This window comes from Elephas maximus, chromosome 3 (genome assembly GCF_024166365.1).
Source record: "Elephas maximus indicus isolate mEleMax1 chromosome 3, mEleMax1 primary haplotype, whole genome shotgun sequence".
NCBI lineage: Eukaryota > Metazoa > Chordata > Mammalia > Proboscidea > Elephantidae > Elephas > Elephas maximus.
In genome coordinates, this window is record NC_064821.1 from 1,573,490 (window position 1) to 1,596,931 (window position 23,442).

The 23,442-nt window shown below is 57.0% G+C and overlaps 1 protein-coding gene across 3 annotated transcripts in view; it reads right to left on the reverse strand.

Annotated features, from left to right (window-relative positions):
- Nucleotides 1-21,798, reverse strand: part of REXO1 (RNA exonuclease 1 homolog) — a 36,077-nt gene extending 14,279 nt beyond the window's left edge. For 2 of the 3 annotated variants that reach the window (XM_049876201.1, XM_049876199.1), the window contains exons 1-2: nt 21,335-21,797; nt 68-1,746 (exon numbers count right to left, since the gene is read on the reverse strand). In XM_049876201.1, the coding sequence (XP_049732158.1) occupies nt 68-1,746; nt 21,335-21,713 (2,058 nt within the window). In that variant the 5' untranslated portion in view covers nt 21,714-21,797. Of the gene's footprint in view, nt 1-67; nt 1,747-21,334 lie in introns of all 3 variants that reach the window. The other variant, XM_049876200.1, reaches the window with a different exon arrangement.
- Nucleotides 21,799-23,442: the final 1,644 nt, after the last annotated feature.

The window sequence follows — 23,442 nt, forward strand, 5'->3', positions numbered from 1 at the left end:
GAGAGCCATCAGGGACCAGCCAGGGCTAGGGGCCACCGCCCTCACCTTGTGGGCCATCTACCCTCACCTGGTGAGCCAGCCGGCCCTTGTCCTCCGTCTTCACGCTGGTGGACTCGTTGAAGATGCGTAGGCACTCCTCCATGGGGTCTGAGTCAAAGTCTACCTCCTTCTCCAGGGCCGCGTAGTCCACCTCCTCCCCCGAGGAGGAGGAGGAGGAGGAGGAGGAGGAGGGAGAGGGGGCAGGGGAGGCGGGTGGGGGCGGGGAGGCCTTGAGCCGTTTGGGCGGGCCCTGCTCCTCTGCTGCTGACAGGCCCAGGCTGGAGTCCGAGTCTGTGTCTGAGTCTGAGCTGAGGCTGGGCAGGGTGGGGGGCCAGGCCCGCGGTGCCCCCGTGTCCTCGTCTGCGCTCTCATCCCCAAAGAGGTCAGCGTGGCTCAGGGCACGCCGCTTCAACTTGGGGGCATCCCGGGAGCTGCCCTCGTCCAGCGAGTGGGCTTTGCGCGTGGCCAGCTTCCCCGAGGAGGGCTTGCCCTGCTTCCTGCGGGCCGGCTGGGGCTCCGGGGGCCGGTTGGGCCTCGATTTCCCTGAGCTGGCCAGCGTGGTGGCCGAGGATGGCTTCTTCTTGGTCCTGTCTGGCCGCTCCGCCTGGCGCCGGGGGCTGGCAGCCCTTGGGGCCCTCTTCTCATCTGGCTTCCCTTGGTCCCTGTCCCTGCCCTTGTCTTTCTTCCGGATGCCATCCTTGTGGCTGGCAGGTGGCAGCTCCCCATGTTTCTTCTTCTTGGATTTCGCTTCCTTGGGGGTCCCCCGCTCCTGTGCGGCTTGGGCTGGGGCGGCAGGCGTGACCGGGGGCCCCCCGCTGGAGCCCTGGGGAGGCTGCCCGAGATCACCGACGTCGTACTGTACGGCCATCTCCTTGGTCTCCCGAGGGCCGCCCTCCTCAGGCTCTAGGCCCTCCTTGCAGGACAGCTTCCTGGAGGCCTGGCTCTCGGCGCCTACGGGGGTCTGGGGGGTGCTGGTGGAGGTGGGCCCATTGCTCGAGGCCTCCACAGCGTCATCTTCCGAGTCTGAGAAGCGGGCGTCGCAGCCGCTGAAGGGGTCACAGTGCTTCTTGGGGGCTGGCGTGTAGGGTTCACGGCCGGAGGCGCCCCGGGCCCGCTTGGGGGCCCTCTCGTCCCTGGAGCTGGCCCTGCTCAGCAGCCGGGCTGAGTAGTTGGACAGTGGGTCGTATTCCAGATCGGTGGATGGCTTGGAGTTATCCACGACATACTTGCTGTTGGGGATGGGGCGGCCGTGCCTGCGGGGCTGGCCCACGGCCTTGGGCACGTACTCCAGGGCGCCACTCCGGCCCGGGCTCCTCTCCAGCGAGTACTTGCCACCTGGCTCGGCAGGCGCAGCCAGCGGTGTGGGCTGGTAGCCAGCATCTGGGCTCAGTGGGCCACGGCTGCTGGGGTGGTAGTTGAAGGACAGCGGGAAGGCGTCCTCATCACCCAGATCGGCAGCGGGGGTGGCAGGGCCACGGGGTGCCAGAGCAGAGGCCTCGCCAGCGCCACCTGCCCGGGCTGTGCCCAGGAGCTCCTGGTAGCGCCTCTGCTCCAGCTCCACCTCAGTGCGCACGGCCTCGATGGCCTGGTTGACCAGCTCCAGCTCCAGCATGTCTGAGCGGGGCTTGTCCCCGCCGTCCAGGACGCCATTCTCTCTCTGCACAGGCGGCTTGGGCAGCTCAGGGTTGTAGGGGTCGTAGCCAAGCCCTGAAATGAAGACGGGAGAGAAAACAGCCAGTCACTGGCCTGAGGATAGCCCCAACCGGAAACAAGGAGAGAGGCAGCCTTCTAGAAGCTCCTGTGACCCGGCACTCGCCTTGGCCCCCAGCAGAGCTCCACCGAGGCGCTGCTGTGGCTGGCTCCGAGCTGGGCAGAGGGGTGCTTCCGGAACCCCCTCCACACCAGGAGCTGTGCTGGGTGCAGCTCAACCATGTGGCTGGGTCACGGCAGGGCGGCGTGGGTGTGCAACTACCAGCCACACCAGACAGGGACTTTCCATGGTCCACTTCGTGGGGCCAGCACAAGGCTGAGAGGGGGTGGAGACATGACCAGCCCCAAGTTACAGGTGGGGAGCTGGGGCTTGGTGAGGTGAGGGGCCTGGTGGGTCCCACCCTGACCCAGCTGCCACCTGAGCCACAGGACCTTGCTTCCTGCAGCTGGGCGGGCACTGGGAGAAAGTCCGCCACCCAGTGTGCAGTAATTCTTCACAGCAGCCACAGGGAACTCATTCAAGTCTGAAAGGTGTCAGCATTTGTGAGGAGACATTTACCACACACAGGGCATCTGGGGGTAGTGAAACAATCCTGTGTGACTCTGTAACAGGGGACACATGACGTCGCGCACCCTGTGTATGTGACACTGTAATGGGGGACATAAGATGTCCAGCACCAGTCAGAGCCCAGAGAACTGTGGAACTCAAACAATGAAGCTACTCCAACCTGCAGGCCTTAGTTAATAACAATGTATCAGGACCGGGTCACCAACCGTAACAAACCAAGCACATCAAACGCCACACAGTAACAACTCCAGGGCCTGGATGCAGATGGAGACCAGGTGATGGGAGCTCTGTTCTTTCTGTGCCGTTTTTCTGTAAACCTAAAACTGCTCACAAATACAATTTAAAAAGGGGGGGGGGGACAGGAAAGGGGAGATGCAAAAGGACATGGGCACTTTTTTTTAATGTCTCTAAAAATATCATAAAATGAATAAGTGCAAATAAGACTCAGCTGGGCCCATCACCAACTGAGAGAAGCCAGACACAGAATGGCAAATACTGTATGACCCCACTTGTATGAAATGCCCAGAGCAGGCAAATCCACAGAGACCAAAGGTCATCGGTGGTTCCAGGGCAGTGGGAGAGGGAGGGGGGAGTCACTGCCTGGGGGTCTCTTCACAGTGATGGAAAACTGTGGGCACAGTGAGAGGTGCTGGCTATCCAACACAGTGAACATGATTAATGTCACAGACCTGTACACACAAAAATGGCTGGAATGGCGAGTTTACTATATATATTTCACGATTGAAAGCATAAAAATCTATATATATCCTAAGCATTCGTGAGCTGAAATGGACTGGTATTGGGCACTTTGAATCAGACAATCATATGATCTACTATGTCTGGAATGACAACTTGAAGAGGAATGGTGTTGCGTCCATTGTCAGAACATTTCAAGATCTATCCTGAAGGTCAACGTTGTCAGTGACAGGATAACATCCACCCCCTACAAGGAAGACCAGTTAATAAAACTATTACGCAAATTTACACAACAACCACTGAGGCCAAAGATGAAGAAATTGAAGATTTTCACCAAATTCCGCAGTCAGAAATTGAACATGCCATCAGGATGCATTGATAATTACTGGTGATTGGAACGCAAAAGTTGGAAACAAAGAGGAATTCGCATTTGGAAATTTAACCTTGGTGACAGAAACGACACCAGAGATAACATGATAGAATTTTGCAGGAGCAATGACTTACTCATGGCAAATACCTTTTTTTCAACAACATAAATGGTGACTCCACACGTGGATCTAGCCAGATGGAATACACAAGAATCAAATCGAATACATCTGTGGAAAGAGACGATGGAAAAGCTCAATGTCATCAGTCAGAAAAAGGCCAGGGGCCAACGGCAGAACAGACTGTAAATGGCTCCTATGCAGGTTCAAGTTGAAGCTGAAGAAAATTAGAACAAGTCCACATGAGTCAAAGCATGACCTTGGGTATATCCCACCTAAATTTAGAGACCATCTCAGAACAGACTTGATGCATTCAACACTAAAGATCAAAGACTAGATGAGATGTAGAATGACATCAAGGACATCATACATGAAAGCAAGAGATCATTAAAACGACAGGAAAGAAAAAAGGACCAAAATGGATGTCAGAAAAGACTCTGAAACTTGCTCTTGAACATGGAGTAGCTAAGGCGAAAGGAAGAAGTGATGAAGTAAAAGAGCTGAAGAGAAGACCTTAAAGGGCAGCTGGAGAAAACAAAGTATCATAATGACATGCACAAAGAGCTGGAGATAGAAAACTGAACCAGAAGAGCACACTCAGCATTTCTCAAGCTGAAAGAACTGAAAAAAAAAAACAGAAGCCTCGAGTTGCAGTAGCTACGTCTGCTAACCAAAAGGTTGGCAGTTTGAATCCACCAGGCGCTCCTTGGAAACTCTATAGGGCAGTTCTACTCTGTCCTATAGGGTCGCGATGAGTCAGAATCGACTTGACAGCAACAGGTTTGGTTTGATAGGCAAAAATACTGAATGACACAGGAAGCATCAAAAGAAGATGGAAGGACTACACAGGGTCACTGTACCAAAAAAAATTAGTTGGTAATCAACCATGTCAGGAGGTAGCATATGATGAAGAACCAATGGTACTGAAGAACGAAGTCCAAGCTGCTCTGAAGGCATTGGCAAAAAACAAGGTTCCAGGAATTGATGGAACACCAATTGAGATGTTTCAATAAACGGATGCAGCGCTGGAGGTGCTCACTCGTCTATGCCAAGAAACTTGGAAGACAGCTACCTGGCCAACTGACTGAAAAAGATTCATATTTGTGCCCATTCCAAAGAAACGTGATCCAACAAAATGCAGAAATTATAGGACAATATCATTAATATCACACACAAGTAAAATTCTGCAAAAGATAATTCAAAAACAGTTGCAGCAGTACGTTGCCAGGGAGCTGCCAGAAACTCAAGCGGATTCAGAAAATGTGGAATGAGGGGTATCACTGCTGATGTCAGATGGATCTTGGCTGAAAGCGAGGACACCAAAAGGACGTTTACCTGTGTTTTACTGACTACCCAAAGGCATTCAACTATGCGGATCATAACAAATTACGGATAACATTGCGAAGGATGGGAATTCCCTAACAATTGTGCACATAAGGAATGTGTACTTAGACCAAGTGGTGGTCTTTCGAACAAGAGGATGCTGCGTGGTTTAAAATCAGGAAAGGTGTGCGTCAGGGTTGTATCCTTTCACCATACCTATTCAATCTGTATGCTGAGCAAATAATCGAAGAAGCTGGACTATATGAAGAAGAACAGGGCATCAGGATTGGAGAAAGACTCATTAACAACCTGCATTATGCAGATGACACAACCTTGCTTGCTAAAAGTGAAGAAGACTTGAAGTACTTACTAATGAAGATCAAACACCACAGCCTTCAGTATGGATTGAACCTCAACATAAAGAAAATAAAAATTCTCACAACTGGACCAATGAGCGACATCGTGATAAATGGAGGAAAGATTGAAGTTGTCAAGGATTTCATTTTACTTGGATCCACAATCAATAGCCATGGAAGCAGCAGTCGAGAAATCAAAAGATGCATTAGATTGGATAAATCTGCTGCAAAGGACCTCTTTAAAGTGTTGAAGAGCAAAGGTGTCACCCTGAAGACTAAGGTGTGCCTGACCCAAGCCATGGTATTTTCAATCGCATCATATGCATGTGAAAGCTGGACAATGAATAAGGAAGACCAAAGGAGAGTTGACGCCTTTGGATTGTGGCGTTGGTGAAGAACATTGAATATACCGTGGACTGCCAAAAGAATGAACAAATCTGTCTTGGAAGAAGTACAACCAGAATGCCCCTTAGAAGCAAGGATGGCGAGACTGCATCTTACATACTTTGGACGTGTTGTCAGGAGGGATCAGTCCCTAGAGGAGGACATCATGCTTGGCAGAGTACAGGGTCAGCGGAAAAGAGGAAGACCCTCAACGAGGTGGGTTGACACAGTGGCTGCAACAATGAGCTCGAGCATAACAACGATTGTGAGGATGGTGCAGGACCGGGCGGGGTTTCGTTCTGTTGTGCATAGGGTCGCTATGAGTTGGAACCGACTGGACGGCACCTAACAACAACAATGATGCTTAATAGGTTTCCACGGAGCTTCTGGACTAAAACAGACTAGGAAGAAAGGCCTGGTAATCAACTTCCCAAAACAGCCAATGAAAACTCTATGGATCACAGCAGCCCAACCCGCAACTGATCACGGGGATGGCGCAAGACGGGCGACGTTTAGTCCCACTGTGCACGGGGTCACCACAAGTTGGGGGCTGACTCAATGGCAGCTAATGACAAACCAAAAAAGCCAAACCCATTGCTGTCAAGTCGATTCCGACTCATTGCAACCCTATAGGACAGAGAAGAACTGCCCCATAGGGTGTTCCAGGCTCTAACCTTTACAGGGGGCCTGGTGGTGCAGTGATTAAGAGCTCGGTTGCTAACTAAAAGGTCGGCAGGTAGAATGCACCAGTCGCTTCTTGGAAACCGTATGGGACAGCTCTACTCGACGTCAAACAGGTTTGGTTTTTTTAAGAATCATTACGGGAGCAGATCACCAGGTCTTCCGTGAAGCGGCTGGGTTCGAACCCCCAACCTTTCGGTTTGCAACCGAGCGTTAACCCTTGTGTGGCCCCAGGGCTCCTTCACAACCACCACCACCCCTCCACCACAGAACAACGATGCCCACGCCCTGATCTCCAGAGCCTGTGAGTATGGTGTCTTCCAGGGAAAAGGAACACGCAGATGGGATTAGGGACCTTCGTTTTGTCCTTTCAGCCACTCCTAGGCGTACAGGTGAGTGACATGAGTCGCGTTCGCCATGCTGCAACCATCACCACAGCCCATCCAGAGTTCCACACGGAGAGACAGCACCGTTTCAGCAGTAACGCCACTTCCCCCTGCCAGCCCTGGGTAAGCGCACGTTTTTATCTCTGTGCATCTGCCTGTCCTGGACACCTCACTGAAGTGAAGCCACACGGTATTTCAAGTTAAGGATCTTTAGATGGAGATTATCCTGAATTACCCCGGTGGGTCCGATATCATCACAAAACCAAAAGCCAGCTGCGGCTGAGCCAGCTCTGACTCAGGGCGATCCCGTGTGTCAGGGTAGAACTGTGCCCCACAGGGTTTTCAACGGCTAATTTTCTGGAAGCAGACCGCCAGGCCTTTCTTCCCAGACACCTCTAGGCGGTCTTGAACTTCCAAACTTTCAATTAGCAGCACTGAGTGTTAACCTTCTGCACCACCCAGGGACTCCATATGATCACAGGGTCCTCATCAGAGGGAGGCAGGAGGGTCAGAGTCAGAGGAGAACTGTGAGGACAGGAGCAGAGAGAGAGAGACGGGAAGATGCTCGCTGCTGGTTCTGAGGACGCAGGAAGGAACCACGGGCCAAGGAACATGGGGCCCCTAGAACCTGGAAAAGGCAAGAGATGATTCTCCCTGGGGCCTCCAGAAGGAACCAGCCAGCACCCAGATTTCAGCCTCATGAGACCCATTCCGGACTCTGTGAGTGTCTTGAAGCCGCTTGGCCTGTGGTCATTTTCAGGGACCCCCAGGACTGCAAGATCAAGACTGTGTGTTGTTTGTTAGCGCAGCCATGGGTCACTCAGGAGGGGAAGCTCCTGCAGAGCTCTGCAGAGTTTGCTGCCTCCACCTGAGAAAGGTGTGGTGGATGTTCCATTCCACACAGGTGCAGAAGGAACCTGGCAAGAACAGGGGTTGGGGCCACCCAGGGGACACGAAGGAGGGATGGGTTCACTGAAGGCATGTTTTACTTTTAGTTTGGAACCTATTTTTTTAATTATATTTAGAAAAACAGAAGGCAGCATGTCTGTGCTCCAGCTACTGAGAACACGACAGGGCTGGGTATCTGGACATAGGTTGTGCCTCCTACGGGCACAAAGCCAGTGTGGGGGCCCATGGCCTGGACAGTGCCAAGCACTTTCAGGGAACAGTCACCACTCCTCCTCAGCAGGGCCAGGAGATCCTGCCCCAGCTAACAGCTGAGCTCACTGGGGCTCCCAGTGGCTGGGCCAGCACGAGTGGCACCAGGGCCCTCAGCCTCAGGAACACAAGGCGGAGCTGAGGCCTGCTCCCATGGTGGGAGGGCTCAGGCACCAGGTGATGAAGGCCTGGTGCAGGGCTGTGCGCCAGTTGCTCAGTGAAGGGACTGTGGCAGGGCCTCTCAGAAGAGGCGAGAGGGCTGACCAACCCAGACAGAGCAGGGCCAGGGCTCCCCTCCCAGCCCCCCCAGGGCAGCCCCAGGTCCCCCCGACCCATGACAGTGAAAGGTGACAGTTACAGAACCCTCCCCACATCCACCACCCTGGGAGTCCAGGCAGCCCTATGTAGTAGAAGGCGGATCGGCCAGGGAGCTGGGGAGATGTGGCCTGGGGGCACTTCCTGTGCACAGCTGCTGAGGAGGGAAGGCCTGGCTCCCAGGTGTTGCAGGGGCCTCCAGCCCGACACAGAACGGGCTGCCACACTGTTCCCTGGGATGTGGATGGCCCACCTCATGGGGTTGCCCACTCCCCCAGTCACCTGGGAGGGGCGGGGCCAGGGGGAGGGGTGCTGGCTGGCTGGGTGAATGAGCACAGAGGTGCCCCTCCCCTAGGCACAGGACCCCAGAGCCCCAGGCAATATGCAAACCACAAGGGACAGCCCTTAGCCTTTCTCTGGGAAACGGAGGCCACAGGGTTCAGACTTCCCCAAGCTCAGGATTGTCAAGGGAGAAATACCCTCCCTCGAGATGAGGCTGTGCCTGGGGATTTGGGAGAAAGGAAATGCAACCACCTCCCAGGAATGGAAAACCAAAGGGAGGGAGGGAAGCAGTCCTACAAAGGCCCTGGGGCCACCTTGGTGGGGCTTCCAGCCAGAGGAAAGAGGGCAGTGGTTTAGTTCTTCCACCAGGAGCCTGGGATGGGTTTTGTTTGCTTGTCTTTTAAGGGCAATTAAAAGCTGCCTGGAGTCCCCGGACGGTGCAGATAGTTAAGCTACCAGCCAACAGGTTGGTGGTCTGAACCCACCCAGAGTGCTGGGAAGACATGCCTGGCAATCTGCAAACCCTATGGAGCAGTTCAACTCTGCCCCATGGCAATGGGTCACAGTCGAGTCAACTGCAATAGACAACAACAGCATCCTCTCCAGCACCCAGGCAGCTTCCAGTCAGTGGACGGGCTGGGGGCTCACAGGCAGACGGGGACGGGGCTGTCAGTGGAGAGGGCAGGGTGCACTTGGGAGCTGCGGTCGCTCAGACTCCGAGGGGGTGCAGACCCCAGCCCAGTACCCCCATCAAGCAGCAGGGGGCGCTCACACCCTATGGGTGCCCTTTCGCTCCCAGGCAGCCGCCTCCCCTGCCTGCACCCAGAATGAAAGAAAGAAAATGCCCCTGGCAGTTCACCCTGCCCCTCTGAGGCCTTAGTTTCCCCACCGGTTATGTCACCTAGCCCCAGCTGCTCTGGACAAGGTAGAAGCTTCCAGCACACCCCTGCCAGGGGCTTGGGTGGCTCCTGGGCTGCTTGCAACTCACAGATAAGCACACAGGTATCCCTGCCAGCAGGTGCTCCCCAAGGCTTCGTGGTGAGCTAATGAGGTGGGTACTGGTTCGTGTGCCTCCCTGGGCCACCCCATGCCTACGCCCACCCTGCCTGGAAGGCTGGGGCCCCTCCCGTAAAGCATTCAGCAGTGCTTGCCCCCCCAGCCCTGACGCTGGGGGAATGTCAGAGACCTGAGAGCGGCACCCTGAGAAGGAGGTGCTACAGGCAGGAAGGGCCCTCCTGGGGGGAGCCGGTGGGTAAACAAGATTAAGGGGGGGCCATTTTTCTGACAGAGGTGCTGGTTGTGGGAAGGCTGGGAAAGCCCCCAAAGGGGCTGTGTGGACGGCAGCCCTAGCTGCACGGCGTGTGGATGCCAGCCCTGGTGGCATGGTGTGTGGCGTGATGGTCACTTCTGTGTGGCCTTTCTCACCACGGTCTTGTAACTCCCACCTGAGAGATTGGCTGGGACTTGGTGGTGTGGTCCACCAAGGGGATTGGTCAGTTTGCCATCCTGCTAGGCTTAAAAAGAGAGCCAAATCCACAGCAGAGAGGAGTTCTCACCACCACCAAGGAAGAAGAGCGACCTTCAGACCCAGGATCCCTGTGCCGAGAAGCTAATGGAACCAGGAGGCAGAAAGAGACAGCTGTAACACTGAAGACAGCAAGAAGTGGTGGCAGAGAAGCCGTGGCAGGAGAGACCAGCAGGAGACGCCACAGTGGGCTTCCCGGTCCACAGAGCGAGAAAGCTGAGTGCCACTGGGTGCGAGTCTTGCTGGCGGAGTGGGGTGCTTCTGAGCACTTGGTGGAGCCAGGTTTGCTGACCCTGGAAGCTAGAGCTGAGGGCTTCAGGCCCAGGCTTACTGGCTGCGTGGGGTGCCTTGGGGCACTTAACTGCAGAGCTAAAAGAGCTTTGTAACACTTGCCTTTCGTAAGCCTTGCCTGAGCAGGGCAGAGGCCCAGGGCCAGGGAGAGGCCTGCCTGCCTGCACGGCTGGGAAGAGGCCGTCCTGATGGAAGAACTGTATCCGGAGCGCTCCTGAGCCTGAGTGGTAACTGTCACTTCCCTGACAAACCCTGTCATCACAAGCATTCTCTGTGAGCTTTGTGTGGCCACTGCAATGGATTATCTAACCCAGAAGAAGTACAGAGTGCTGTGGGAGGGACGGGTGGTGTCAGAACTGGGAAAGATGGCCGAGAGAGGAGGCATGTCTGGCCTCTGCCTCATAGGAATCAGCCTTGGGCTGTTGATCTTGACTCTCCTTCCCCCTGTGAAGTTAGAGAAGGTCAAATGCCACCCCCATGCCATTTCTGCACAATGGTTAAGTTCTCAGCTGCTGGCTGAAAGGTTGGTGGTTCAAAACCACCCAGTGGCTCCACAGGAGATAGACCTGGGGATCTGCTCCCTGAAAGATTACAGTCTAGAAAGCCCTGTGGGGCCGTTCTCTCTCACACGGGGTAGCTATGAGTCAGAACTGACCCGACAGCACACAACAACAGCAGCCCCATTCCAGGGCGGCACAGCGGGGCCTAGGGTGGCTTGAGGGGTGCCCCTTGAGAAGGCCCAGTGCCAGCAAGGGAAGGGAGGAAAGAGCGGGGAGGCTGCAGCACCTCCTCCCTGGCCTCTACCGCCCACGGCCAGGCCCAGCCCTCCCCAAGGCTGGCACTTACACAGTGCACAATACCCCCACGGAGCCAGGTGTCCCATGTCCCATCACCAGCTTCCTGGGGAGGCACAGGCACTGCACAGCCTCGATGCCTGCCCTGCCCCCCACAGCTCCAGGGCTGCGGGAATGCAGAGCAGAACCCCATGCAGGGCCTCAGTGGTCGCTGTGGGAGAAACACGTCCTCGGCAGTACCCACAAGGGCTGTTCCTTCCAGAGACCTGAGCTGCCCAAAAATGCTGCCCGCCCAGCTTTACCAGCCCCCTGCTCCCCACCTCTGCGCCCACTGCACCCCACTTTCCACAAGCTCCTCTCCTCCTGGACTGGAGGCCCACCATCCAGAGTGGGTCTCTGCGGGGCCCGGCGCCCAGAACCTAGCAAGGAACGATGACCAAGAGACCAAAGGAAATGGTGGGCCGGTCAAGCGTGAAGGCCCTATTCAGGGGGTGTGGGGGGCAGAGGCACTCAGAGCTCATTGCTCCCCTTCCTGAACCCTCACAGCCCTGCCCCACGCCACATTTCACAAATGAGGAAATTGAGTCTCTCCAGGTCTTGCAGCTCCTGGAGCCCCAAACAGCTAGAAAGAGGCCCGTCCAACCTCAGAGGCTGGGTCCCCCCAGAGGTTCCCCAGGACCTGTCATCACCTCACCCCTTTCCTCTTTCCTCATCAGGTCTGGGTCCAAATGCTGGCAGCTGTGGGAGGCAGCACAGCCCCTGCCAGCTCTGCTTCCATCCGGCCCAGGACCACACGCACCAGGACCACCAGTAGGAGGCAGACACAGGCCCTGCCCACCCAGAGCTCAGCAGGATGCGAGGGTCAGAGCTGTGTGGGGACCCAAGGCCCTGAAGGCGGAGAAGGAAGACATGCCCAAAAGGCCACCATGGAGGAGCAGTCACAGATGCGTCGGTCGGGTCATCGGGGGGGGGGGTGGGGTCCATGGGCTCTGAGCACTGCACCCCACTCAGCTTCTTTCTCTAGGACGAGGGTCGGGCGAAAGCAGCCCCGAAAGGCCACCCCTTGACGACCAAGGTCTCAGCACTCACTGCTGCTGCTGGACCAGCCCAGGAGAAGCAGGGTCTGGGGCCCATCTCCTCCACTGTAGGCAGGCATCTCTTTGGCCACCACCCTGGCAGGGTCCTCCTGGGCCTCCAAGCCAGGGTGACCAGGACCCCTGCTCTGAGCGCAGACCTCTGGACAGGGCCCACACACACCCTGGTGCTTCCTGCCCCACCCCTAGTCGTCTCCTCAACTCCAAAGCCCCAGCCCCACCCCTGGGGAAAACGGGAAATACTGGGCCTTCCCTGCAGGTGGCGCCAAAGTCCCCAGTCCGGTCTGCCAGCTGACTCCTGACAAATCAGCATGTCTACCAGAAGCCGGAGAGGGCGATGCTGCCCACACATCCCCCAAGTCTGAGAACTGCCCTCAAAACTCTTCCCGGCTACATTTAGTAATCCGCATGCCGAGTCCTAACTGCTGCAGGGGCTGGCCTGCAGCTTAGAAACACACGGAAACATAAAATGGGGAAGCCGCGCAGAGACGAGACCCTGGGGGACAGGCTGGGAGGCGGCCAGGGCATCTCCAGGGTGGGCTGCAGAGACCCTCTTGCTTTACCCTTCCCCCTCTGGCCCTGTATCCCACAACGGGTGTGCATTACTCTCGCAATCTGAGCCAAGAAATTTTAAAAATAAAATCCTCACACTCTTTCTAGCCCCTAGGCATTTTCAAGTCCAAAACGGCTTTCCAGGGCAGGTGTCTGGGGGCATTTTTCCCCTCCCCTGCTTAGGCGGGCACCCTGAGAGCCCCACCCAGGATGCAGGCTCAGCAACAACTGCAAGCCTGAGCGTCTTCTGGACGCTTGCTCAGGACGTGGGATGCTGGGACGGGCACCACCCTGCGCTTGCTCCTCCCCACACCCCGGGGCAGCAGCAAGGGGAGCCTGTTGGATCCCCTAAGAAAGAGTCCGCACGCCAGGGTCACACGTGAGCGTCAGTCACCTTTATCACTGGACCTCGTGCACAGCTGCACGCAGGTATACACAGGTGCTGGGGGCGGGGGTGGGGCAACAGAGGACTTGCTTCCAAGGCGGGCCAGCTTCTTCATTTCCAGTCATTCATTCTTCCAGCAAAGGACTCCCAGGCCTGAGCTGGCCTCCTGCCCAGGCCCCAAGAGGGCCACAAAGGGGTCAGGAGGCAGGAGAAGGGCAGGAGGCAGCTCTGAGGCCTCTCCCTCCCACGACATAGGACCGTTCCTCCCTGTCCCATCGATTCACCCAAAGCCCACCTCCTCCAGGCAGTCCTCTCAGATCCTCCCTGCAGAAGCACGGGATGGCTGCCCTCCCTATGGCACCTAGCTCAGCACCTGGCACGTAGGAGGCTGCACCCACATGCCCCACCTCACACAGCTCCTCAGCCAGGGAGTAGAGAGGCACCAGCTGGCTCTGGGAGGCCAGGCCCATGTCCCACCTCCTCAGGCCCTGCTCTTGCTCTGTGAGGACCCTGGGAGCCACTCGGGGGGACGGGAAGGACAGAGGTCTCTGTGTGTGACCATAGCTGAGGTGGCGGGCTTGGCTTCTAGGATGAACAGGGGTGGGCACATGGCCGTGCCACACCTCCAGACATGCCTGGGGTGAATGTCCAGTCCCCTCTTGTCACCCGCCCACTCTGTTCGTCTTGTCCCCTGCCATCCAGCAGCTCAAAGCCTTAAGCTACTGGCAGGGCCGTGAGACTCCTGTCTGTGCCCTGGGCCTCAGCTGAGCTGGCTGGCTGGCTGGTGTGAGCATCTGCTGAGATTTGAGGGAAGAATGAATGAGGGAGTGAGTGAATGAACAAAATACTGACCCAGAGTCACGGGCCCTCAGGCCCACCGCAGGGGCCTCTGTGTTTGGGACCAGCTAGCCGGATGGCGGCGGCGGCACTCCTGGCCTGCACTGAAGGACAACCAGTCAGCATCCCAGTGAGCTCTTCCGGGCCCGTGGGGGCAGCCTCTCCTGTTCCTCCAGCAAGGCACTGGGGAGCCTCCCAGCAGCCCCTCCAAACCACAGAGCGTGAGGATATTCTGAGACCTTTGGTGGGCCCTCTCCCTCCCTGCCTAGAATCCTGGCCCTAATCCCAATTTCAGCCACCAAGCAAACTCCTATTCATCTTTTAAAAGCTGGATCAGTAATCACCTCTTCAGGGACATTCGCCTGACACCCCTGCATCCCAGGTGCCATCTGCTCTCTCCTGGGGACCCTGTCCTGTACCTGAGCTGCTGGCCACCCCGTGTTCTGTTCCCTCCTGCTTCCGGAGTCTGCTTCTTCGCGGCAACGTTCTGCCTGGCCCCACAGCTACTGACTGGGTTCAGACAGGCCCAGAGAGGCCCTCAGAGGTCACCAGGGCCAGCCACCAACTTTACAAAGGGTACAGAGGCCCAGGGAGGATAGGACCAGGCTAAGTCCCACCCCAAAGCACCCCAGTTCTAGGGGATCTCCTCCTTGTTTCCCCTGGCAACCCAAGCCGGATGCAGGAGGGCACTCCCCCAAGATGTGCTTGACTTCCGACCCCGGCCTTCCTGCCACGTGGAAGGAGCCCATGTGAGCTCCGTTTTCAGAGCGCCTCTCAGTGCCCACAGGAAGTTGTCTGGTGGACGGCTCTGAGGTGGCCAGCACACGCCTGCATCCTTGTGCTACGGGCACAGAACCCCAAGCCTCCCGGGGACATGGCCCCCAGGAGGAAGACAGAGAACGGAGACTGTTCACGGTGCGGGGCGGGGGGACTAGACGGAGCCTCAGAAGCCAACAGCCTCATTTCAGCCTGGGTGGCCCGGCCCCAAGGACACGCAAAGACTCACAGACCCTTCTAGTGTTTCCTTGGTCCGGAAAGAATCACAGCCAGCTGACAGACGCAGGACTGGAGGCAGTTTTAAATATCCTTGACTTTTCCATGTTTTCCCAATGTTTTTAAGACGAACGTTACTCTGAGCCTGAAATACAGGTGCTTTGAAAGTTACAGTCTTGAGAGGTCACTGGAATCCCCTAACCCAGGACTCAACTGGGGGTGATTTTGGCCCTGGGGACACTGGTGAGCTGAGGTGACTTCTACCACTTGGGACGGGGCTTCCAAAGAAAAGGGGCACTTCTGCGGAGGATCAAGCTCAGACAGGAACCCTGGTCCTTCTGCACTGTGACAAGTTGTGACTTCAGTCCTGGTGATACTTCTGAAAAGGTAACTGCTTCAGCAGCTCTTCTATGAATCTCATCTTTCCAAAAAACCAAGAATAACAGAACAAGAGGGAACGCCCACCGAGAAAGGTGAGACACAGGCTCCTCCCCTGGGAGTCAGTTCAGCTCCTCCGAAGGCTAGAGGGTCCCGGCTTCCTGGGGACTCTGCCAGGCCTGGGCCCACGGGCTCGTGGAAGGCACGGGGGAGTGAAGGTTAAAAAGAAGAAAAACTGCCCCCACCACTGGTCCTTAACAGGGGTAGATCCTGCCCCCAGGGGACACTGGGTGATATGGGGACACTGACGGTCATCACAACGGGGGGTGCTACTGGGATCAAGTGGGTGAAAGCCAGGGGTGCTGCTCAACCCCCTACGATGCATAGGATAGCCCAGCGCAGAGAAGGGTGCAGCCCCCACGTCGGCAGTGTTCACTGTCCATCCAACAAGCTTCACAGCTCCCATCCCAGACCTGGGTTGGAGGCCCCAGCTGACCTAGTGGAAGCCCGCATCGACACCTAACGATTGACATCAAGTCGGATCTGACTGGTGGCAACCCCATGTGTGTCGGGGTACAGCTGTGCTCCGTGGGGTTCTCAGTGGTTGATGTTCCAGAAGTGGGGTGCCTCTGGGTGGACTCCAATCTCCAGCCTTCCGGTTTCCAGCAGTTTTTGTCTACGTTCTGTCACCGGAAGAGGAGGTGCAGTGAGTTTCCAGTGAGAAGTTCTGGGCCCTGTGGACCCTGATGACACCTGCCACCAGCAACCAGGGAGGCAGGTGAGCATCATGTGCTGCCCCCGCCACGGCCCAGCATGGTGCCTGGGCCGGGGCGGGGTCCTGTGATTGCTGCCCACCACCTTGTTCCAAGTCAGCAAGCGGAGGAAGGCCCCTCTGCTGGGAAGCACTTCTGTTCCCAGCCTCCCCCATTCCCGCCCCCGTGGCTGGCTCCACGCCTCCCTGGAGAAGCAGGGCTCCAGGCAGAAGGGGCCGCCTGGGGGGTGACGTCCTTTATCAGTGGATGGGGGCAGGCCCAGCACGGAAAGGACTGCTTGGTGGGCTGCTGCTGCTGCCCAGGCTGGGGCCACCTGACCTCTCACCCCGACCAGGCCTTCCGTCCTGTCCATCCTCAGAAGGTTTCGGGGCTCATGTGGGGCCAGTTCAGCTGGGTCTGACCTGCATGGGCACCAGGTGGGTGCTCATGGCTGGGCTGCAGGTGCTCAGCAACGGGGGGTCGTGTGCAGACAGGGGTCTGGACTCAGCCCAGCTCCCCCACCTACCGCCGTGAGGACACAGGGAAGGGACTTTCCCTCTCTGAGCCTCAGTTTCCTCATCTATAAAATGGTGACAGCAAGTCCTACCGCTAACTAAGGATCAGAGATGGGGAGCCTGCCCAGTGCAGGAGCAGAGATAACCAGGCACGATCACAGCCAAGTTCAAAGGTGGAGATCCTGGGGCTGCCTCGGGGGCTGGGTCTAGAGGGTCAGAAGGAATTCGATCCCTCCCTGGCCCCTATGTGGGCCTCAGATACTGCTGGAAGATCAGGCCGCCCGTTCAGGCCAGAGGCACTGTTCCCACAAGGGGGCCCCATCCCACCCTTTCCAGGTAAACCTGGCCCAGCCCACTCGAGCTCCCCCAGCTCATTGGCCTGACACCTGGCCACTGCCTTCCCTGTCCTCCTCCCTTACCCGGGACCCCTCCCTCCCAGCCTGACACCTGGCCACTTCCTTCTCCATCCTCCTCCCTCAGCTGGGACCCCCTCCCTCCCGGCCTGACCAGGTCCCACCCCTCCACAAAGCATGTGCAAAGCTTTCCCCCAAGAAGCCTTCTAGAGACCCCCACCCAGCTCCCCTGCCCAACACTGCTCCTGGGCATCACCTGCAAAGATGGAGTCCTGGGCCCACCCCCCATTCGCAAGAGCACATATTGGGGCTGCGGCTGAGCCTGAGACCCCTAGGCCAGACTTGTGCTAGATGGGATGGCAGCGACTTCCCAAGGCTGGTGATTCTCCTGCCAGGGGCTCTCCTGAGGTGGCCAGAACCTCCACCTGACACCTTCTTCTCAGAGCGGCCGGCCAGCCTGGCCAGCAGGACCCCAGGGGCCCCAGCCCCTGGCTCGCTCACACAGGGCATTGTCTCATGTGGGGGCATCTCTGCGTCGGCACGGAGCAGGGGCTCTGAGACTGGCGGGGACCAAGGGTGACATGTGTACCATTAGAGCTGTGGGACGTCAGGCCCTGCACAGCTTTCTCCTGCCTCCGTAAGATGGGGCGACAGTGGGGCAGGCATGCTGGGCTCCCCACAGCCTCCTCCTCCCACAGGGCTGCGACCAGCCAAAAGGCCAAAATCTGGGCACCAGTGAGAGCTGGACCCGCAGGACAAGCTGTAACTGCTTACACCCACGGGCACACCTGGACAGGCCCAGCACAGAAGACACACCACTAAGCAGGATCCATGCACCCTGAGTCTTGGACCCATGCTGTGTCTTTCGTGAGGTCACTCCAAGCTGCCTGGCTGTGTCCTGCCATCTCTGAAGCAGGTCTGGGGACAACAGCCCAAAGGAAACCCTGGAGCCCCCAGCCCCACCCTCCTGCTCACCTCCAGGGAATGAGCCCACAGATACACCAGCCTGAGCTCCCGTCCACATCCCCGTCCCCTAAGGCCAAACCCTGCCTGTCCTCGGCCCTCCCCAAGCACCCTCTGCTGTTCCAAGCTGCATCTTCCTCCCCCCGCCGACCTCCCACTGCTCATAGAGGGAGGCCCTGGAGGCTCTGACCTGCTCCTGCCAGGCGGTCTTAGCCCCATTTCACAGGGTTGTGGTGATGACCTTGGGGTGGCCTGCAGTGCCCCATCTGCCCTCTCTGCTCCAGAGGCTGCTGTCCTGGCCATCCCAGAGCCCCCTCAAGAAACCAAATGAACCTCACTTTATAACCCTGTTACAAAGGAGGCCACACAGGTGCTTGGCAAAGCGCAGGGGCCTGGAAAATGAACCGGAAAGGGGAACAAAGTGACTTCTACTGGGTAAATGCAGAGCCCAGGAGGCACGGCTTCTTCCTCAGCTTTTCTGGGGGATCCCGCCCAAGGAGCAAGGCCCTCCCGTGGGGAAGAAGGGCTGGAAAACACCAGGAGACAAGGGCTCGTCCCAGAGCTCAGGGTGAAGGCTGGACTGTCCATCCTCCTCAAGTCAGGTGGGACACTGGGCTTCTCAGAGTCTGGACTGGCGGGGCTGGAGGGCAGATACAGACCGTACTGCACAGGCTAGCTGGGACCTGGGCTTTGCATCACCACCTCCAAGGGCGGCGCTATAAGCATGTCACAGAGGTGACAGAGGATCAGAGAGGCCCCTGCAGCAGAGAGGAGGCTAAGGTGGGATGTAAGACTGCCTCTGGGCAGGGATGGAGCCTGGGCGGAGCAAGTGGTCTGCAATCGGCTGCTAACCTAAAGGCTGGCTGTTTGAACCCACCCAGCGGCGCTGCGGAAGAAATGCCTGGGGTCTGCTTCCACAAGGGTCACAGCCAAGAAAACCCTATTAGGCGGTTCTAGTCTATGACATGTGGGGTTGCCCCCAAGTCACAAGCGACTTGACAGCTGCGGGTCTGGCCTCCTTTAACATCACCAGCGGGGAGAATCATCAGCCCAATGCTGATCCCTATGAGGCGGAGGTCAGACATACCCCAACTCTCCAGCCTTTTTACCAATTCTGAAACCAGCCATCCCTCCCACAACACTCTACTTCTTTGCTGGGTTCAATAGTGCATTGCAATAGCCACACCAAACTCAGAGACCATACTCACAGTTATGGGATTTATTAGGGAAGTAACAGGATCAGGAAACAAGTAGGCAAAGTCTCCCTTCTTCAGTGCAGGACAGCTCTCTCAGCTCCTCGGCTGGCTCAGGGCAGGCCTCCCCTCTCAGGCCTCAGCCCCACTCAGGTGTGGCCTCTGCCCTGCTTAGGCAAATATTAGAAAGCTCTTTGGCTCCACTGGTAAGTACCCAGGGGCACCCCACTTCACCAGGAAGCCTCCCGCCTGAAGGCGCTTAAGCTATCTCTCTCCGTGGGTCAGGTCACCCACTGTAGCTACGTTGCTTCATAGGCCGGGAAGCCCACTGCACTGTCTCGCGCCAAGCTCCTGGTTCTGCTGCTGCTGTTTCTGTCACTGCTTCTCACCGTCTCATGCCGTCTCCAGCGTTACAGCTCTCCCCCTGTCTTCCAGGTTTAGGTTCTCAGAGCTGGGACCCCGGGTCCAAAGGGCGAGCTCCACTGCTGGCTCTTCTTTCTTGATGGTAGTGAGGTCCACCCTCTGCTCTGGGACTGGCTTTCTTTTTAAGCATAGCAGGATGGCAAAACTGACCAATCCCCTCGTTAGGGTTCCACATACCTTATTTGCATGTGCCACCCCTACAGGGGTTCCATGCACCTTATCTGCATTATTAGCAATGCTGTGCAATCCCTTTGGTGGGCCACAAGCACCTTTTTTGCATAGTTCCAACCATTTTGTAGGAGTCACAAGATCGTGCATGGCTAGAAGGGCCATATTAAGCAATTTACTGTACCATGTGTTCTCAGTCTGCTTGAATGGTGAGGATCTGGGAGTCAGGGGCTCTTTGCAAAACAGCACGTACAGCGTTCTCATATGGTACCAACGAGTAAATAGACAAAGCCAAGAGACTGCATCTTAACAGGATAAAAAGGAACATGAGTTGAGTGTCGCCAACTCCAGGAATCCCTTGAGTCCACCCCCTTCTCCACCAACTCCCCAGCCCCCACCAGAGCTGGCAGCATGCTCCAGAGCACCCAAGACCTTACGCTACGGTATCTGTAGCCACATCTGGTAGGCTCCTGAGAGACCAGGCACCTTCTGCAGGTATGAATCCCCAAACCTGGCACAACAAAGGTGCAGGATGCCAGGTGTGAAGGCAGACAATGAACATTTGCGTCCGGCTGGCTGCCAACAGCTGACCCCAGGCGTCAGTGGTCCAAGCAAATTTATGGGGAGGAGTTAAGAAAATTCTACTTTTTTTTTCCCCCAGCATAGTGGGAAAACAAACTTATTATTTAAATCAACTAACAGTGACTCTTTTTTGAAGTAAAAAGGTTCTGAGCTGAGGCTCATGGCCTAATGGGAAAGCGAGACAGAATACTTGAAACTGAGGCTGAATGAGGAAACCTGGGGTATGTGGATCCAGGTGAGAGTCAACTGCGAGAGACAGAGGCCACGCATGGGAGCCTGTGGGTCACCTGTGGTCACCGTGGGAGCCTGAATTTCGCTCGGGACACAAGACCCCACACTTAATCTGCTCTCCACCTCTTTCCTTGCCATCCCCGTCTTTGTCATCCAGTCCAAATCCTCACCGTTCTTAATGTTTCAGGTCGAACCCCACACTTCCTACAGAGGCACTGCCTGAGCCCCAGCCGCCGTCACCAAACTCAGTCACGACACGGATGGTCACCGCGCCATGACGTGACTGGTAGCCCTTTAATGTTCTCTCCCCCAACAAGCAGAGATTCCTCCTCCTTCAAGTGGGTTTTGAATGACTCCCTGTCTGGTCACATCTGACAAACACATAAGTACACCTAAGACCCTCTTGACTCAACTACTGGAGAAGATATCGACAGTAACAAAGGCGCCGCTGGGAAAAGTCGCAAGGAAATGAACAAGGGCTGCCAGCCACCATCACATGGGGTTGGGGGAGCAGCAGGAATGCATTGTCCCCCGAGGACCGCGACGCTAACAAGGGCAGGTGAAGCAACCCTGGGCTTGCCGACTCTCGTCGGCCTCGCTCGGTTCCCAAGTCCCTGCCTTTGTGCCAGGCCCGGGGTTCGGCGCTCGGCCTGCGTTATCTGCCCCACCCTCACGACAGCCCTAGGAGAGCAGGCCCTCCCACTGTTTACGTTCTACACGCTTGGACTCTGGGGACCAGAGAGATGCAGCGACTTGCACCGGGTCCCGGGGTGGGTGGTAGTGGTCCCGTTTGGGTGGCCTGTCGCCCGTGAGCGACTGGGGAGGAGGCTGGGCTGAACACGGAGACCGGGGGCACCCCGGCAGGGGAGTCAGACCTGGGCCGGGGAGCCGAGCCGGGGGCGCGCAGGCGGTCGGGCATTACCTGCTGTGGGGGGCGCCGCTCCGCCGCCGCCGGGCGCGCCGGGGACCCGGGCCCCGCGGTGTCGGAAGTGGCAGTAGGGTCGCCTGCAGGGACCCCCGGGCGCTCCAGCCCAATAGGGGCAGTCGATGGCCCGGAAGAAGCCAGTGGAGCGTAGCATGGTCCGTGCCGCGGCGGGGCCCCGGCCCGGAGCCGCCCGGGCCCCCGGGCCCCTCACTGGCGCCGCGGTCGCCGCCGCCCGCGCCTCACGGACCCCGTCGCCGCCATCTTGCTCCGAGGCCCCCGGAGGCCCCCGGGACGCCGCCGCAAGGGACCCCGGGAGGGGCTGCCCGTAGCGCGCCTGATCAGAAGCGCCCTCCCACGCGGGACCGAGGCGGGTCATGGACCCACGGACAGAGAGAAGCGACAGCGGGAGAAAGTAAAGGGGACACGAGATGCCCTTCCTGCTGCCTCCGGAAGCCTCGCCGGCTCCGGCGCCCGGCCCTCGGCGGCCGTACCCTCGCCATTTTGAGCCCCAGGCCCCTGGGGCGGCGAGGCTGTCCGCGGCTTGCCTGACCAAAAAGAGCCCCTCTGGCCCCAGCTAAGGGCTATTTGCACTTAATTTACATTTAATTAGCATATTACCTTAAAGCGCCCTTTACTGGACAGGGCGGGTGTTACCTGTACACTGGGACACCCTAGCGTGAGTTACCCTGTTCAAACTCTGAAACCCTCCATGCAGATATACAGCTGGCTCTCAATAAGTGCTTAATTTCCCGCAGCTGGAGTTTTGCCAGCAGTCTAATGCCCCAGGTCCTCAGGAGGTGTGTTGTTCCCACTCGTTCATCAATTACTGAACACCTACTGTATACTGTGGAAACCCTGATGGCACAGTGGTTAAGAATTCGGCCGCTAACCCAAAGGTCGGCAGTTGGAACCCACCAGGGGCTCCTTGGAAGCTCTATGGAGCAGTTCTACTCTGTTCTATAGGGTCACTATGAATCGGAATCAGCTTGACAGCACTGGGTTTGGTTTTTGGATTTGACTGTATACTATAGGGTCGCTACGAGTTGGAATTGACTGGTTTGGGTTTACTGTATACCAGGAGCCTTGGCGCTATTCATAATTTTTTCACTGATTAACTCTTTTCAGAAGTAGACTGCCGGGTCCTTCTTCCTAGTCTGTCTTAGTCTGGAAGCTCAGCTGAAACCTGTCCTCCATGGGTGACTCTGCTAGTATCTGAATACCGGTGGCATAGCTTCCAGCATCACAGCAACACGCAAGCCCCCTCAGTATGATAAACTGACAAACAAGGTGCGGGGGTGGGGGGTACAACCAGAAGGCTCTTTAGAAGCAAGGATGGCGAGACTGCGTCTTACATACTTTGGACATATTGTCAGGAGGGATCGGTCCCTGGAGAAGGACATCATGCTTGGCAGAGTACAGGGTCAGTGGAAAAGAGGAAGACCCTCACTCAGCAAGATGGAGTGGCTGCAACAGTGGGCTCAAGCATTTTGAGGATGGTGCAGGACCAGGCAGTGTTTCGTTCTGTGGTACATAGGGGTGCTATAGACGGAGGTGACTCGACGGCACCTAACAACAACAACAACAGGAGCCCTGGTGGTGCAGTAGTTAAGAAACCTGCTGCTAATCAAAAGGTCGGCAGTTTGAAACCACCAGCCGCTCCTTGGAAACCCTGTCGGGCCATCCTACTCTGTCATATAGCGTCGCTATGAGTCAGAATCGGCTCGAAGGCAACCGGTTTGGTTTTTTTACTGTATACCAGGCTTTGGATTAAATGCTATACCAAACCAGGCAGAAGGGATACGTGGGGAGGGCTCACAGCCTAGTGGGGTACAGTGGAGGAGGCTAACATCTTAATGGGAAGTTTCAGAGTGACCTAATGCTGTGATGGGGGCAGGAGCCATGTCACCAGCGGTACCTGGTATGGAGTACAATAAGTGTTGATAAAAAGAAGATGCGTAGAAGAGTGCGGGGGCAGGAGAGGTGGCGGTGGTCTAGGCTGTGGGCCTGGTAAAGGTCCTTGTTGTTCAGCCCAGGAGGGCAGTGGGGAGCCATGGCAGGTTGAGAGCAGGGGAAGGACCCCGATGGATTTCTCCATCTGGCAACCA